The sequence below is a fragment of the Bombus pyrosoma genome, linkage group LG1, assembly GCF_014825855.1.
Source record: "Bombus pyrosoma isolate SC7728 linkage group LG1, ASM1482585v1, whole genome shotgun sequence".
NCBI lineage: Eukaryota > Metazoa > Arthropoda > Insecta > Hymenoptera > Apidae > Bombus > Bombus pyrosoma.
In genome coordinates, this window is record NC_057770.1 from 2,699,695 (window position 1) to 2,715,123 (window position 15,429).

Consider the following 15,429-nt stretch of genomic DNA (forward strand, 5'->3'; position numbering starts at 1 on the left):
AAAGATATTTTCTGACGTTTAGAAAAAGAGGTCCATTCTAACAGAATCAATGGCAGTTTTCAAAATGCAAAAATATCACACTATAAGATCGTTAAAAAAACAAATAAAGACGCTATCAAGAGAGAGTGACGAAAGCTAATATTTATTATTATTATTATTATTATTATTATTTATTTTAGTCCGTGGCTTTCGGCTTTGGACGAACTTTCGGATTACAATTCTTACATTTATCGTATTGCACTCATTAGCATATTCTTACCTCTAGCGTCTAAAACTAATGACTGCAAACTATTGCAACTTATGACTAAACATTATTGCTACTTTGCTTTTTTCTTGCCTCCTTGCTGTGCTGTCCTTCTTGTCGTGAAAGCTAATATTATATTGTAAGCAACTGCGGCAATACAAATATGAAACTATAAGAGAAAGTCTTTAAAAAGAACGTTGAACGTTCTTTTACGTTCTTTTACGAAGAACGTTGCGAGAATTTTTTAACCAAAGTTAAACATTTTATAATTTTATACAACTTTTTATGAAATCGTACAATTTATACCATCGAGGAAAACTCGGCATTCTGAAGAGGTCGTTGATTATCCCACGACAAAGGCGAAGGATCGGCTGGCGGCATCCGTTCCCGGATCCCCCCGAATGAAATAGAAGAAAACAACGATCCTGTTTTTCTCTGGCGTTCGCCCGATTGTCACTGCACCGGCACGAACAATAAATTAATTGTGCCATGTACGATTCTTGGGTTAGCTTTCGGTGGTCGCGTGCTTGCCTGCATGGGGTCGCTCATGAAGGGAGGCACGTGCCTCTTTATAATCGCCGTCAGTCTCGGCTCCGCTATTAGAGTCTAAAAAGACAGGTTTCACGGGAGGAGTCACTAATTTTTCTATTCGAGAACAGAATCGCACTGTGTTCGTGCGATTCGAAAGTCGACTTGGCACTGTGAGAACTGGAGAAATTAAGAAGCCTCTATCGAAGCGTATTCGAAACTTCAATTCTGCAAGGACCGTGGATGCAAAAAGTTTCAAGCAAAATATCGAGACATTTATCTTTGCCCGAAGGAAGCATCGACAAATTAAACAATTAATCGACTGAAAATATTACGTTTCTAATAAGATTATAATTAACTCGGGAGAATCCAATGACGAAACCTCACAGTGTCAATTTACGCAACTTTCGACAACTCTAAATCTACACATATTGGAACATCTGTTGATACTTCATATAAATTGAATACTTTTCTCTGTTCTTAGATACTAATTATTTTGTTACGAATCTACGTATCAATCGAAACGTAACATCCACTGCATGTCACATAGATCGTAGATGCAAACAAAACAACAGGATTGACCAAAGTAAAAGTTGTTGGTCTTTTCCAATGAATGTAACGGGTAGGTATCGTGATACTTATAAACACCGATGTATCTCGTAACCAAGCGATTGCATCGCAGATATCAATCAACAACCTGCGCGTCATCGTACGTTACACGAAATCCACCCTTCCATGAAAATGATCGTATCGGGTGTTCGAGCAGGTCAGGTGAGCGATCGGTGGCATTTACACGATTCTGGTTCGACATGCGTGGACAGGTCCATGAATATACATCAGCCGTGAGATTGGTGTAACGTGTAACAAGGACACAGTGATTAAGGGTGTTCGCGTTTACAAGGGCCGCTATTATCGAACGTGTGCGATTGGAAGGACGATAGCACCGAAGGAGGGCGAGCCGCGTGCGCCTCGTTAAATTCTTCGGCCAGCGAATCTGACGCAGTCACGATCCTGTGAAATTGCGCGATCACCCGTCGCGGACGCGACCCATTCCCGACGGCGACGTCCTGACGCTGACCGCGATTAAGCCGACGATCAGAGGAAGGAAGGTCGAAGGCGCCTTAATTTGACGAGAATCGAGAGACGCGTGATCGACGTCGGCTACATGATCCTGAAAATCGGAGTTTCTTGCTCGACGTATCTGAAACGTTTGAAACGTAACAATGAATAAAATGATGGTAATTTAAGTAGATCGATCAAATTTTTGTTAGGATGATCTCGAACGAAGGGAGCGGTTTTTCTGTAGCTAATCGTTTTTGGAACGATAGAAAAATTGATCGATCTACCTGAGATAATTTATAGGATTTTTTAAATAGGTGACATAAGATGGGAAGTATATTCGTTTTGTTTTTTTTTCTTTTCTTTTTTTTTTTTTTATGCAGTTCAAAGACAAAATATCTGACAAGATGGTGGGATAAGAAGATTACGTATTTAATTGGACAGAGAATAAAAATCTAGGTTCGTGCGAAGCAAATGGAAACTGAAAATTCAATAATCGATCATACAGACATTGAAGACAGATTTCGAACGGATTACGTTTTCGACGACACGTGCAATGAGTCTTGTTATGTTTCGCTGGAAAACGAAAGAAAATATTGCACGTGGCGATCGAATGCTCGAAGAATAACATATGTCTCGTGACATGGTTTGCGAGCGACACGACGAAACTGACCGTAATCCAGTCCGATTAGGAGCATAAACGCGGATTCACGGGGTGCGGTTAAACTAAACACTCGACAAGTTGCGTGTTCCGGTGAAAGCGCTTATATAGGTATATCCAAATACAGAGGGTGTGATATTCCCTTATTATTAACGGGGGAGAGCTTTAGCAGCATACTCCGCTATAATCTTTATTTCAATCTGCACCCTAAATAAAGACCATAAAAGTTATAATTCAATTCAAGAAACTATTTCGAAAATAAATTCTACATCGATTTAACTTTGCAAAAAGCTGCGTACTACGTTACTATAGATCCCTCTAGAAACGAAACTATAATCTAAATTTCGTTGTAGCGGCCATTATGGAATCCGACAGATTCTCGACGATATCTTAGGACACTCCGTCTAACTCGCGCAGTGAAATATTTCCCAAAGTATGGTAGCTGATCTCTGTGGTAGTATGCCACCGATTAAGGATAGTTTCCATGCACGCAGAGTCGACAGAAGATGCGTGTAACGCATACAAGGAAAAACGGACCGTGTGCGCGCCTTGTAAATCTGGCATGTAGGTAAGACCAGATGGCGCTTTCGCGGATTCTCGTATACATATAGAAGCACGCGGTATACGCGCGAAACACACGCACACATAGATAGATAGCAGAACGTACGTACACGGGGGGCGGTTGGGCCTGTGCGCAATCAAGGCGAAGGGGTGCTTTAGCAGAATCGCCCCACGGTTACCAAGGCGACGGCACGTAACGCCGCCCACAACCCTCAGGCTGTCTTGTCCGATGTGTTTGCTCGATGATTTTATACCAATTACGGCCTATCCCCATGCTATTGCCTACTCCCCGTAGCATCGTCTGTATCCCAACCTACATCCTCATCGCCACCCACATCGACGTTGTTGCGTATATCGGTCGGAAGGTGTTCCACTTCCGCTCTAAAAAGAGATACGCAAGTAACTACCTGATGCAACCACTTACATATATGGAGTCGTAGATGTTCCCGGTTAACACGCACCTGCGACCGTCTCGTGACGCATCCTGTAGAATTCGTAGAATTTCTGCTTACATGGTAAACATTCTGGAACCTTCGATAATTTATTTTTGGTTCTTCTAAACTTTTGTTTCTCGCTCTTGAAACATTTGTTTCGTTCTAAATGACGTCGATATGTCAACAATATGAGTCACTGTTGTTAAGCGTCAAACCTGACTACTTTAGTGCCCCCTGGTTGTCGATACAGATTTTATTAATCGATTCTTTTCGCGATTCGAGTAGGAGGTAAGTATGTATCGGTGGGCCTCGAGGGATCGGAATACCGGAGTGGTGTTCAATTTCTGAGGTGATACCGGATCGCAAGGGAATAATTACCGGGACACACACGTTGCACGAGAGTTAAGTGGACATTAATGGAAATGCACGCTAAGAGGATTACGTGCGATCGGATGATAAATATAATGTACAATTTATTGATGAAATTCGGTCCTAAATTGAAAGATATGTAATGCTTTTTGTATAAAATCGAACTTAATGGAGTCACGTGCGATATTTTTCCACGATCTTGTAAACATACGATCGAAAATATTAATTCGCAAATGGGAAAGCACTTAATAATTTTTTACGTACGTATTAACATGAATAATGTCAGATTTGGATTACTTTCGATTAAAAATTACAGATATAAAATGGTAATGAATAGACAAAATAAGGAACGCAACAGTGTTTATTATGATTATTATACGTTACGAACATAATAGACGCTATTTTATGTAAAGAATCTTTGGAATTCAATCACTAAATAACTACGTACTAGAAACGAAAAATAAACGACTGAAAGAGGAAAAAGACGAAAGCGAAATAGTGGAGAAATGTAGACAATTCTAGTAATAATTTAAATTGATTTATGCTACAAATTGCAGTAGATTATATTTACATCTATTCTGATTTTTAATTCTTATCATCGCGAGCAAATTCCCTGAGTGACTAATGCGTATAGCGTAATCTATCGGTAATCGAATGTACTATTTCGAGATAGCTGAATTTTTAGCGAGACATTATCATTTATAGATAAAAAAATTTGTAGATAAATCTATACGTTTATACACCGTTCGTATTATTATCCATTAACTATTTCATACTTCATAAAAAATACGTTTCTACTTCTAATTTGATCATTTTATAACAAAAGCGATATATAGTTAAATATATATATACATAAATGAATTTTATGGCAGATGGTAATTAAATTCAAATGTAACAGAACAACGCCTCTGTTAACATTCGTAGACATTCGTACTTAACATTCGATACCAGAGTATAATTAATTAATAACACCAAATTAATCCATCCTTTGTATTTTCCAAAGTCACGCACTCGATGAATCGTTTATACTTATGGTTCTATGTCAAAATTTTGACCGTGCCTCGAGATAAGTGCCAGCTTGATCCCTCTTCATTCTGTAATCATCGTCAATGTTTTCGGAACCGCTATACATCGAAAATCCTCGACGCGATAGCAATTCTCCTGGCACAATTGTAGGATTCGTGTAACAATAGTCCGCTATCATGTTCTGTCTGTTCGGATGATTGAACCTGAACAATTTTCGTCAATTTAATAACATAAATATTGCTGGATGCGAAAAAAGATAATATAAAAGTAATTATAATTTTATTCGAGAGATACTTGAAATATAGTTTAGAAGCAAGTATACTTTAGAAAGTCGGGAAAATAATTATAAAAAAAAAGGAATCTGGTCGCGTGCAAGACGTTTTAATTCCCGTATCCATTTCACATTCTTTTACCAAGATAAGCTAAACAATCGTGTCGCGCGCGGCAAAGATACGATATCAATGCCGTACTGAGTCACGAATTAATATTTCTTTTCGCTCGCACGTCTCCGTAAAACCGCGATTCGCCAATCATATTTGAACGTTTAGAATCTTACGTAAATCTTACATGATTTATTCGGATTCCTAGTTCGTCGAGAACGTGGCCCGTCCCAAAAAAACGAAACGTTGGCTATGTCACTAAATATCCATCGAGTTCAATCAGAAAACCCGTTCAATTAAAATACATTTAATTTAAATCATTCAACAAGCAAAGCCTGCTGTACATTTAGTTTAGTTTTTTTTTTTTTCTTTTTTTCCATTTAAGCAAAGCTCGACAGCGTTTAAATACAAAAAATTAAAAGCAGAAATCGGGAATGGATTTTTGCACACACCAATGAAGAGAAAGAAAGTGCTACCTTTCGCGAGAAAGTACTCACCCATCTTTCGATAATCGATTCACTTTGACAAACAGTACGAACACTAAAACGAAGAGCAGCAACAGAGCACCGCCAACAATACCGGCTGCTATAGCAAAATACAGCAACAAGTCATCGGTTTCCTGGAAAATCGAACATCTAACTTTAGACCTGTACTGATAAGAAATTTCATCGTTTCGACAGCGGTATCTATTTTTAAAAATTCCAAAGTATCGCTGTTAGTAGTTGATTTAGTAATATGATCGTTTGCCTTGAAGGGAAATTTTCTTAAAGCAGTAGCCAACCGAATGAACGATCGACCGAACGTATAACGAATTCCTCTTTACGTGAAAGACTCTCGCGGTTCGAAATGTGCCAATAGAGCGAGGGCGTAACAAAGATGGACATAGTGAGAATGCAAGAATGTGAAAGAATCTTTGTCACGCACGGTTGCTTTGCACTTCCTCGAGGCGTTATTTCGCAACCTGCGTTTAACGCGTCAGATGTCAAGACGCCATAAAACTTGATAAACATATTGGATGCAAACAGGAAGTTTATGAATCGCGGATACGTTCCGCCATATGAAACGTTCGAGGCGGCATGAATGAAGTGATGCATATGCTGTCACCGAATGGTATTATTCTACGCTGAATACAGTAGAATTGTAAATGTTCGCAGTGAATCACTTTCATCGCATAATTCCAGTGATTCTTCTTGCGCCAGTTCAGCCTTGAAGATACATAGTTGCATCTCTAATAGGGAACCGCTCGAGTGGTTGTAATTAGTATTACAAAACAAGCTTTATTACAAGTCCGTGATTAGCCTTGTTTCATGTGAAATTTCACGGAGCGTTAATGCATGGTTGATAAGGAACAATGATTGTTTAATTTAATTAGCTATCTATGAACACAAAGTCATATTAAACAGTGTTTTATCGTTCCATCGAAACGATATCCAATCACGGAACAATTACTCGGAATGAGTCGGTAAATGAGCAGTCTTCTAATCATTGTAATTGTAAGACGAGCAGTAACCTTGATATATATGTATACTTGTATTAAAACGAAACTATGTCGCAGCACGGTTTGTACATATTAACTGAAACACGATTTTTGGGCAGAGCCCGTGACATTCTGACCTTAGGATTGTTATAGAAATAATCCATAGGAAAAGTAGAATTACGTGTACTTACCATGGTAAATATATTATAAACGGAGTAAAAGTGAAACGGGATCTGTCTGGAGACAATACTGGACTGGCGCACACACAATCAAGATATACGATATCAACGCGTTATCGTGATCGATGCGATATCTGCGAAAATCTGCTGGTATTGTAAAATTCTCTTTCGGCGAAATCCTTTGCTGTTCGTACAAGATTTTTAAAAATATTATGTACAAGGGGGTACAACACAGTAGAGAAGGCAAAACTCAATGTCACCGATTATTTTTTCGCGAAACACAGCTAACGAGCCATAATTGTTCACGAAAAGCATGTTCGAAACGAAGAATGAATTTCTCGTGGTAAAAATCGGACGGCGTCATGGTGAAAACATGGAAGAGATAGCAGGATAATAACACAGTTGAAACTTTCAATTACAAGATGGATTGCTTCACTAAGCCACGGACTTCTCTCAACGCCGACGCAAAACTCTATCGTTGCTCGATAGAGAAAAGGTATGTAGCTAGGTAAATAAACACTAATATACGATCGCGAACGAATACGAGAGTGAAGTAAAGTGTGTAACAGAGCCAGCAAAGCAATGCTGAATGCTGATAAACCCCTCCAGCCTACGGAAGGTGTACGTGTACACACGTGTGCGCGCGGCTGACTTTGCAAGGGCACCCGTGTCTTCCGCGTCTTCCTCTCAAGTCCCTACGTATTACAGCACGCACGTATTTACGTGGGTATCGTTCAATTTTTACATCGCAATCAAACGTCGATCTACCTCTGGAGACACGTAACACAAAAGACCGGCATACGTGAACATTGATCGTTTACTGAATACACCTGTCTGTGGAAACAACTATGTAAACATTATGGACGCAACTAACCCTTTCTAACACATTTCCAACCGATAACTTCACCGATCTCACGATAAAATACTACATGTTTTTAAAGATAAACATGAGAATTTGAAGTTCCCTTTTAAATATCATACATTATATTATTCATTACTATTAATTGAAATAATTACAGGAAATTTCCTTTTTTCAGAATCACTGGTAATTGATTTTCTTAAGCTAGCAGCAACCATAAGAAGAAATAGTAATACGTCAGCGGTCGTTAATGTGTTATTATATATAAGATTTTCCTGTTTTAGTATTTTATGTTTCATCTTCAACATTTAACGATAACTATGAAAATTATTTTCCTGTTGATTCCTAAATTAGGTCGAATTGTTTGAACAGTCCTTTGTTATGATACAAAAAGATCATGTTTTTAAAAATAATTTTTATTTTCATTCTTTTTAATCAGGTAATCAAGATATTTTCATATGATACACTGATTGTTATTTTTTAAAAATTTTTACAAATATTTATTTATTAATGAATGCAATTAAAGAATATGTAACTTATTAAAAAAATATATGTATATATTATTAATATAAAAATGAGATTACGCGTCCATTTATATGTACATACATACAGTTAGTCAATTATATTACAATATCTATACAATATCAATTAATGTCTCGTTATCCAGAGACTTAGATTCATGCACAAATGATACCATTAACCATTGCAGCACATGAGGAAGCATCATACTCATACTTAAGTATAGATAATATGGAATGGGTTGCGTAGAACCAATAGGACAAAACCATAAGCCTCTTCTCGTACCATCTCTTATATGATGACTTAAAAAACTTGCCAATATTATCCATGAATAGTAGCTGAGCTTTGGATAATTAAATACACTTGCGTAGAAACTTAGCATGATCCATATTGCTATAGGAAGAGTGGTGCAATGAAAGAATGGTCGTTTTTCTAAATGTGTAGCATCCTGTAAAAAGAAATAACAAAATTTAAATCTCAAACGTCATTGTCACAAATTACAAAAGGTTATGATGTTGCTTACACTTAACTTCCAACTGCATGCTGCGATAAAATGATCCACATCAATAAAAGACGATAAACAAAAGCTCCAGAAAATACTCGAAAAATTTTGGGAGAGAGACTTCTTTGACAAATTTAAGATAACCGCCCAAGTAAGCCCACCGACAATTGCGTGAGTGACATTGTCAAAAATCGCGCGTGTCGCAGCGGTCTTTCCATGTTTTAAACCTTGATCACCAATGAACGAACAGATACCTATAGCACCAGTCAGCACTACCCGTGAAAGAGTTTCTCTTTTTCCAAGAAACATTACAACAAGACTCTTAAAAATGATGTTAAATTCCTTTTTATTAAATCCTTTGTTTAAAAAGTGACGCGAAAATTACGGTGCAAACATTATCTCGCCATTTTGAATGATCAATGCTTCGATATAGTACATACACGATACACGTATAAGTACGATATCTCTCATTATACTATATTTCGACTAAATTTCCAGTTAACGAATCTAACATATTTCGAAATAAAGTTTACATTAATCAAACGGTTGCACTGATTTCGTTTATAATTATTTATCATATATTGCCTGATACTTTATTTTATGATTACTTAAATTTTATCTTGAGGTAAAAATTTTTTAAATGGTATCGGATATGGGTCCATGCGAGATACTTCTTTGACTGGGGTGACATCGATCGAAATAAACTACACTAACATTCGAACTCTACTATCGAAAGTACGCTAATTTCGTAAATTGTGTTCCAGTGAAACAAAGTAAAAGAATACGATCATTTTCACTGGCACTACACGCTACATTCACTTATCACAATGGTAAATGGTCATTTTTTTCTGAATTAAAAGTTGTTTCGAATATACGTTGTTTTGAAAATCGTGTACATATATCATATGGCATTTGTTCTGAACGAGTGTCATAACGGTTTAATTCATCGAGGTGTCGCGTGGTTTGCTAAGCACGTGTTGCTGGAATTTCCTTAAACTGTTTAATAAATAATAGTTGCAGGGTATCGTAAAGTAGTTGTATAAAGATAAGTTGGTAATAAAAATGTCGAATTTCAAGGTAATACTAATTCTATACGACTTCTTTAATAGTGATGGCGGCTCGATGTTTTTGTAGTATTGTTGATTCAAATCGATTATCGCGTGTATACTTGAATTTACGATATAAATTTTGATATTCATTGTTTTTGAAATATTTATTTCAGCCACCTGATTCTAAAAGAGAGGAATTCAGGAAATATCTGGAAAGAGCAGGCGTTATGGATGCTCTTACAAAGGTGCTTGTGTCTTTATACGAAGAACCAGAAAAACCTGATGATGCTTTAGAGTATCCTTTTAATATGTGAATGGTTGAATAGGTTTATGTCATAAAAAAAACCAGTAGCTACCTGTATGTTTGATGTGCAATATATTTCCTGAATTGTATCGTAGATACATTCGTCAAAATTTAGGAGGTATCACTGAAGTTGACATTGAAGTACAAACGTTAAAGAAAGAACTGGAAGAAGCTAAAGTCAAGATCACAGAGTTAAAGGCAAAATTGGTGAAATATGAAGCAGATGAAGGAGCAGAATAATTTAAGCACAAAGTTTTAGACAATAATAGAATACTAGTCCGTGCTGGACACTGACTTTCACAGAAAGTCAGACTGACTATGTGCCTTAAAATAGATTTAGAAAATCACTTTCTAAGACAATTTAAAACATAAGATAAATTAAGTTTGACTCTTGCAAATTCCATTAGTCATAAGTCTATTTCTTAATCATGTTCATAAAAGTATATAGTGATACTTTTTATATTTCTTTTTTAACCAAATTAAACGTGGTTACATAGAACATAGTTCATAATCAAAGTATACCAAGCAGGATGATAAATTAGAAAGTAATGTTCAAATTAAATTTTGATTTATGTGATATTTCAAATAATAAACGTAATGTATTATTTTGTTTTTTATAAAAGTTGTATATTTTGTTGCAAAAGTATTAAAATATAAATTTAATTAAGTTTAATATAATAAATATGGTAATAGATCTTTCTGTAAGTACACAAAACAACATTATTAAGTTAGAATTCAGATGTATTTGTGACAATATACATAAATATTGGTGTATCTAGCTTATAACCTAAATGTGTAGTATTTGAGTCCTTTATTCCATTGACAGCTTCCAACGGTACTTTTTATTCCCAGGCTCTTTCCATTTGACAATGTAAGTCACCTTTAAAAAAAGAAAAGAAAAAAGAGAGAATTAAGACTATTATATATTATTAAAAAGTATACAATACATATATATATGTAATAAATAATAACACATGTGAATTTGTTCGATATTTATTTCATCCGTATAATTACCCTTGGAGTTTTAGGCATTTGTTGCGTGCAAATTGAATTTATTAAAAAAGACAGCCTTCATGTTGGTTTAGCAGCTTGCCTGCGTTTTACTTCCCAATTATAAATACGTGCCATATTAACTTCTGTTGTAGTAAATTGATCTCTTACAAAATCCAAATCATGTTCAACATAACCTAGATTTCTCTTTGCTGCTTCAATATTTTTTGTTAACATCTCTTGAGCATCATCCAAAGTATATTCTAACATAACATTAGCTCCTAACCACAAGCACACTTTATCAGTAGGAGGAATAACAGCCTTTGCATAAACTTGTTCCGATAGTAAAAATTGTGTCTCTAATTCTTTGCTCTTGTTCTTCTCTTGCTGCAATTTTTTAATCATTTCTAACGATCGCTCTAGGTCTGGAATCTGAGCTTTCAGACGTCTTCTTTTATTGAATAAATTATATTCCATAAATTTATATTTCCCATGGTTCTCATCCAACATCTGCAGTACTTTGTCTGCTGATTCATTTTCAGGTCTTGCCATAAAAGCGTCGACATCGTCCTGCGTTTAAAATATTTTACGTGAAATAAAAATACGTGTATTTTTCCAATTAAAACATCGTGTCTTTTTTGTGACCATATATGGTTAGCGTACCGAGAAAGTGTGTATATCCCATGTATTTTTATAGATTATGCAAATAAGCAAAGATTCATTTAACAAATAGAGAGATTAAAAAATGTTTGTTGCTGTTTTTTTTTTAATGAAAATTTCATAGAACTTACTTTACAGAATTTCATAAAAATGATTAATAGCCATGAGGATTACTTCTTTGTAAAAATATTTTTCGCAATACAATTTAATATAAATATACGGAATTTACATATCGGTATCAATTTTATAACAACATAGTATGTGAATCTTTCGTTAGAATAATATACTTACTACAAATTCCGCCTCCGGTATTCCGGCGTACGACTTTTTCTCTTTATCCAGCCCAACGTCCGCTTTATTTTCACCGTCTTCCATCTTGAATTACCATATAAATTTTCATGACATACGACAGGTTTACATGAAGATTCCTAATATAATACGAATCTCCATTTTAGTTACAAATTTGACGAATAAATAATCATAGAGTATTTTATATATTATATTCAGTATAAAAGTTTATTGTCAAATAGAAGTTAAATATAGTCTTCTGTAAAATATACATACACACATATATAAGTATGCGTTACACACATCTAAATCGAAGCTGGAGGCTAAGAGGTGGTGCCCTCTTCTGGTAAGCTGAGATATAAGATACTATCTATGTATTATTTATTCTATGTTGGTAGTAATTACAAACTCCGTGTATGTACACACAAAATTGGAGTAAAGAATTTCCCAATAAAAAAGCTAAGTAACACACGAAGCATTGATAAGTCGTATAGGCACTCGCAAAACAAAATTTTCAAAGAACAACAAAATGCGTAAGATAAAATAAATGTATATATAAATAGGGTCGTTAATATTAGTCTGTCATGATAAAAATATACGTTATCAAATTACGATAAGTTTTCTAATATTGTAAATAAGTATCGCGTATAATTGAAACAGCGGGAAACAAGCGAATGAGTACTAGAAATATAGGTGTTACTTTCGATCACGTGTTACAAAAGTATTGAATCGCAATTAATTTCCGATAAAGATAACAATTATCTTTAGGAAGCATTGGAAGCCACATGGGATTGGTTACATCGAACTTTGTTCCGTAGATGCTCGCACGTTTTACATTAATTACGAATTATTACTTTAATCGTAAAAATTTCCTTCTTTTGTATGTAAGCTACGTGCAAATTGGCAGCAATCCAAAGTAACTTTATATAGATGTATAATAATAAACACATATCAGCATTACATGGGCAAAATATTTTCCAACAACTTTTTATTCTATATTTCATTTCCAGCACGTTCTGATTCTTTAAATATCTTTTTCCTAATAAATGACGAGTCAAACACCAGTGAATATAAAAAGAAAACTACAAACCAGGATGAACTCTCATTTTTTGCTTCCTTTTTAAAAATATGAAATACTAAAGTACGAAATATAACAATTATCGGTACAATAATTTTTTTATTTCCACTCCATGCACATGTAAGGAGATTTTCTCAAGAAAATTTAAAGATGTTTTTACTGCAACATGGAAGATTGTTTTTTCATTTCTCGTACAACACCAAAAATTTTCGTCCTCTTCGTAGCTGTTTTTTTCTGGCCCGTTCTTCTAACGTATGGCCGGGTAGAATCTAAATTATCCGTGCACCCGCACCCCGTATCAAAGCACATATATCAAAGCACGGACAGACAAACCGACACTACATGTACGATTGACGCGGGGCGCATTCCTCCTCTTTGATACACTTTATTGGTCTAATAGAGCCGAATTGTTGCCGTATCGTGTAAAGCAGGGTAAGCATCGAGCTAGTCGTCTAGACATCTTACAAGAAGCTTCTCCTTTTGTACGATAATCATGTTGCATGTAAAACAAACGATGGACCACGAGCACGTGTGAATTAGGTCGCACTTGATACACATCGGGAAACGTGGTTTTCTGTAATCATTTTGTTAATAAATCTCCGTTAAACAATGTAAATATTTCTCTAAAATCGTTACTCCTACTAGGAGAATTATATTAAAATATTTAAATATTAAAATATTACATCTGTTGCTTCTAGTTTTGAGAATTATAATTTATCACTCGGCTTTTTAAAAAGAAACAAACACGACAGGAGATTGCGTGAAATTGTTTTGTAATTTCATCCTCTTAATCCCTCGATTTTGTATCATCGTTTACCAATTTTATCGCAACCTTCGGATCATCGAGACAATGTTTTGCTCTTGATCGAGCTAAATTGGTTCTAATCGCGTCGCGAAGTAACGAGGTCTATATCTACAGTTGCAGAATAATGTCAACTTTCTCGTTGAGCACGAGCGTAGGATTAGCAGGCTAGGACAGATTAAGGATGTAACATTTGTTGTAGGCGCATAGATCACGATGATGACCCGTAACGAGTACGTGTCGAGCGACAGGGCGATCATATGGGTACGGGGTACACCAAACAGGAGTGATCCGAGTGAGCGAGTGACTGAGTGAGTTGGAGGTCGGAGGAGTATATTGGCCATTTCCGCAGGAAGCCCTAGGTAACCTGTAACCGCCATTGAGGTTGGAACTAACGTGCCACAGATCGTTGTCGTTTCATAACAAACTGTTCTGAATTCGCTTGCTTATAATCTCGTCGCGTTAATCGATTGGTCTTTGCTTTCCAGTCTAGAACCTGAATCATTCCTTTGAGTTTTCATTTCTTCCATTTCACGGCAATAACGTACCTTATAAGGTCTCAATTGGAATATCAAGCTACGTAACATCGATACTTCCTTCTGAGTAGTCCAAGCGTTGTATCTCTTGGTCCATCATACTCGTACTTTTAAACAGTAGATGGCCAAGAAATAGCTCGAGCCTAATGGACGTCGATGAAGAAAAATAATCGTACTTCTTTCAAATATGCTGGATATTACATACTTTGTTTCGTTCGCGTTACATGACGTACCTAAGGAAAGAATTTCAGCGACTTCTGGAACCGCTGCTGCCAAGGAACGGGCGAAAAGAAGAAGAGGATGAAGAGGAGTGGCAACGACTGCGATATTATAAATTACCATATAAAATACAGTACAATGTAGTACATGAAATTTTGCATTCATCTATGAATTGAAAGGAGTTCTTTCATCCTTTCACGTTCGATGTGACACAATGTTTACGAGACCCAGCGCTAACGCGAACGAAGGTGAATCGAAGTCCTCTGCGATCTAATAGATATGCGTACGCGTCGAAGAATGGATCACTTTCGGGTCATCGAAAAGAAAAGCCCAACGCGTCGCTCCGTGACTGGCAATGGTAATACAACATAATACATAGGCTGACTCTTGTCATCCGCAGATTTAATCTGTCGAAATGACTCATCGTTTTGACTTGGCTACGATGAACAAAGACTGAGAAACAACATTGGACAAAACAAGCGCCTGTTTATCCATTAAAGAAAATTACATTGTTGTATAACGATAATTACAAGGAAAATTTGTATTTCTTTTTCTTTTTTTTTTTGTGTGAAAATGTGGAACGAGTTTCGAGTTAACATCGCCATCTCCTTCGGGTATATCGTCGATAAAAGACGTTCCTTTCTAAGGGTGTCAAAACGAAACGTTTGTGTACAGAAATTTTTAGAAAGGATGGATTCCTCGTGG

General features: G+C 36.0%; 4 protein-coding genes and 1 long non-coding RNA gene across 7 annotated transcripts; 1 reads left to right on the forward strand and 4 right to left on the reverse strand.

Annotated features, from left to right (window-relative positions):
- Window positions 1-145: 145 nt before the first annotated feature.
- LOC122571437 lies at window positions 146-3,812 on the reverse strand. Its single transcript, XR_006318052.1, has 3 exons — window positions 3,515-3,812; window positions 3,164-3,434; window positions 146-1,973 (listed from the first exon to the last, which is right to left on the reverse strand). It is a non-coding gene; the product is annotated as an uncharacterized LOC122571437 (long non-coding RNA).
- A 563-nt stretch (window positions 3,813-4,375) lies between these two features.
- Window positions 4,376-7,471, reverse strand: LOC122577792. The gene is made up of 3 exons (XM_043749377.1): window positions 6,931-7,471; window positions 5,760-5,881; window positions 4,376-5,085 (listed from the first exon to the last, which is right to left on the reverse strand). Exons 1-3 carry the CDS (start codon window positions 6,931-6,933, stop codon window positions 4,899-4,901), a joined length of 312 nt encoding a protein of 103 aa, XP_043605312.1. The 5' UTR covers window positions 6,934-7,471; the 3' UTR covers window positions 4,376-4,898.
- An 821-nt stretch (window positions 7,472-8,292) lies between these two features.
- LOC122577776 (transmembrane protein 267) lies at window positions 8,293-9,252 on the reverse strand. Of its 2 annotated transcripts, none has more exons than XM_043749343.1 (2): window positions 8,820-9,252; window positions 8,293-8,744 (listed from the first exon to the last, which is right to left on the reverse strand). In XM_043749343.1, the coding sequence occupies exons 1-2, from the start codon at window positions 9,105-9,107 to the stop codon at window positions 8,412-8,414; spliced, it is 621 nt and encodes a 206-aa protein (XP_043605278.1). In that variant the 5' UTR covers window positions 9,108-9,252; the 3' UTR covers window positions 8,293-8,411. The 2 variants fall into 2 exon arrangements, with proteins under 2 accessions (XP_043605278.1, XP_043605287.1); XM_043749352.1 differs by having other exon boundaries at window positions 8,826-9,119.
- Window positions 9,253-9,486: 234 nt separating this feature from the next.
- LOC122577802 (c-Myc-binding protein) lies at window positions 9,487-10,943 on the forward strand. 2 transcript variants are annotated; one of them, XM_043749400.1, is made up of 3 exons: window positions 9,487-9,628; window positions 10,021-10,142; window positions 10,247-10,943. In XM_043749400.1, exons 1-3 carry the CDS (start codon window positions 9,626-9,628, stop codon window positions 10,389-10,391), a joined length of 270 nt encoding a protein of 89 aa, XP_043605335.1. In that variant the 5' UTR covers window positions 9,487-9,625; the 3' UTR covers window positions 10,392-10,943. The 2 variants fall into 2 exon arrangements, with proteins under 2 accessions (XP_043605335.1, XP_043605325.1); XM_043749390.1 differs by lacking the exon at window positions 9,487-9,628 and adding an exon at window positions 9,717-9,875.
- Window positions 10,875-12,326, reverse strand: LOC122577786 (prefoldin subunit 3-like). The gene is made up of 3 exons (XM_043749366.1): window positions 12,093-12,326; window positions 11,166-11,711; window positions 10,875-11,031 (listed from the first exon to the last, which is right to left on the reverse strand). Exons 1-2 carry the CDS (start codon window positions 12,174-12,176, stop codon window positions 11,223-11,225), a joined length of 573 nt encoding a protein of 190 aa, XP_043605301.1. The 5' UTR covers window positions 12,177-12,326; the 3' UTR covers window positions 10,875-11,031; window positions 11,166-11,222.
- Window positions 12,327-15,429: the final 3,103 nt, after the last annotated feature.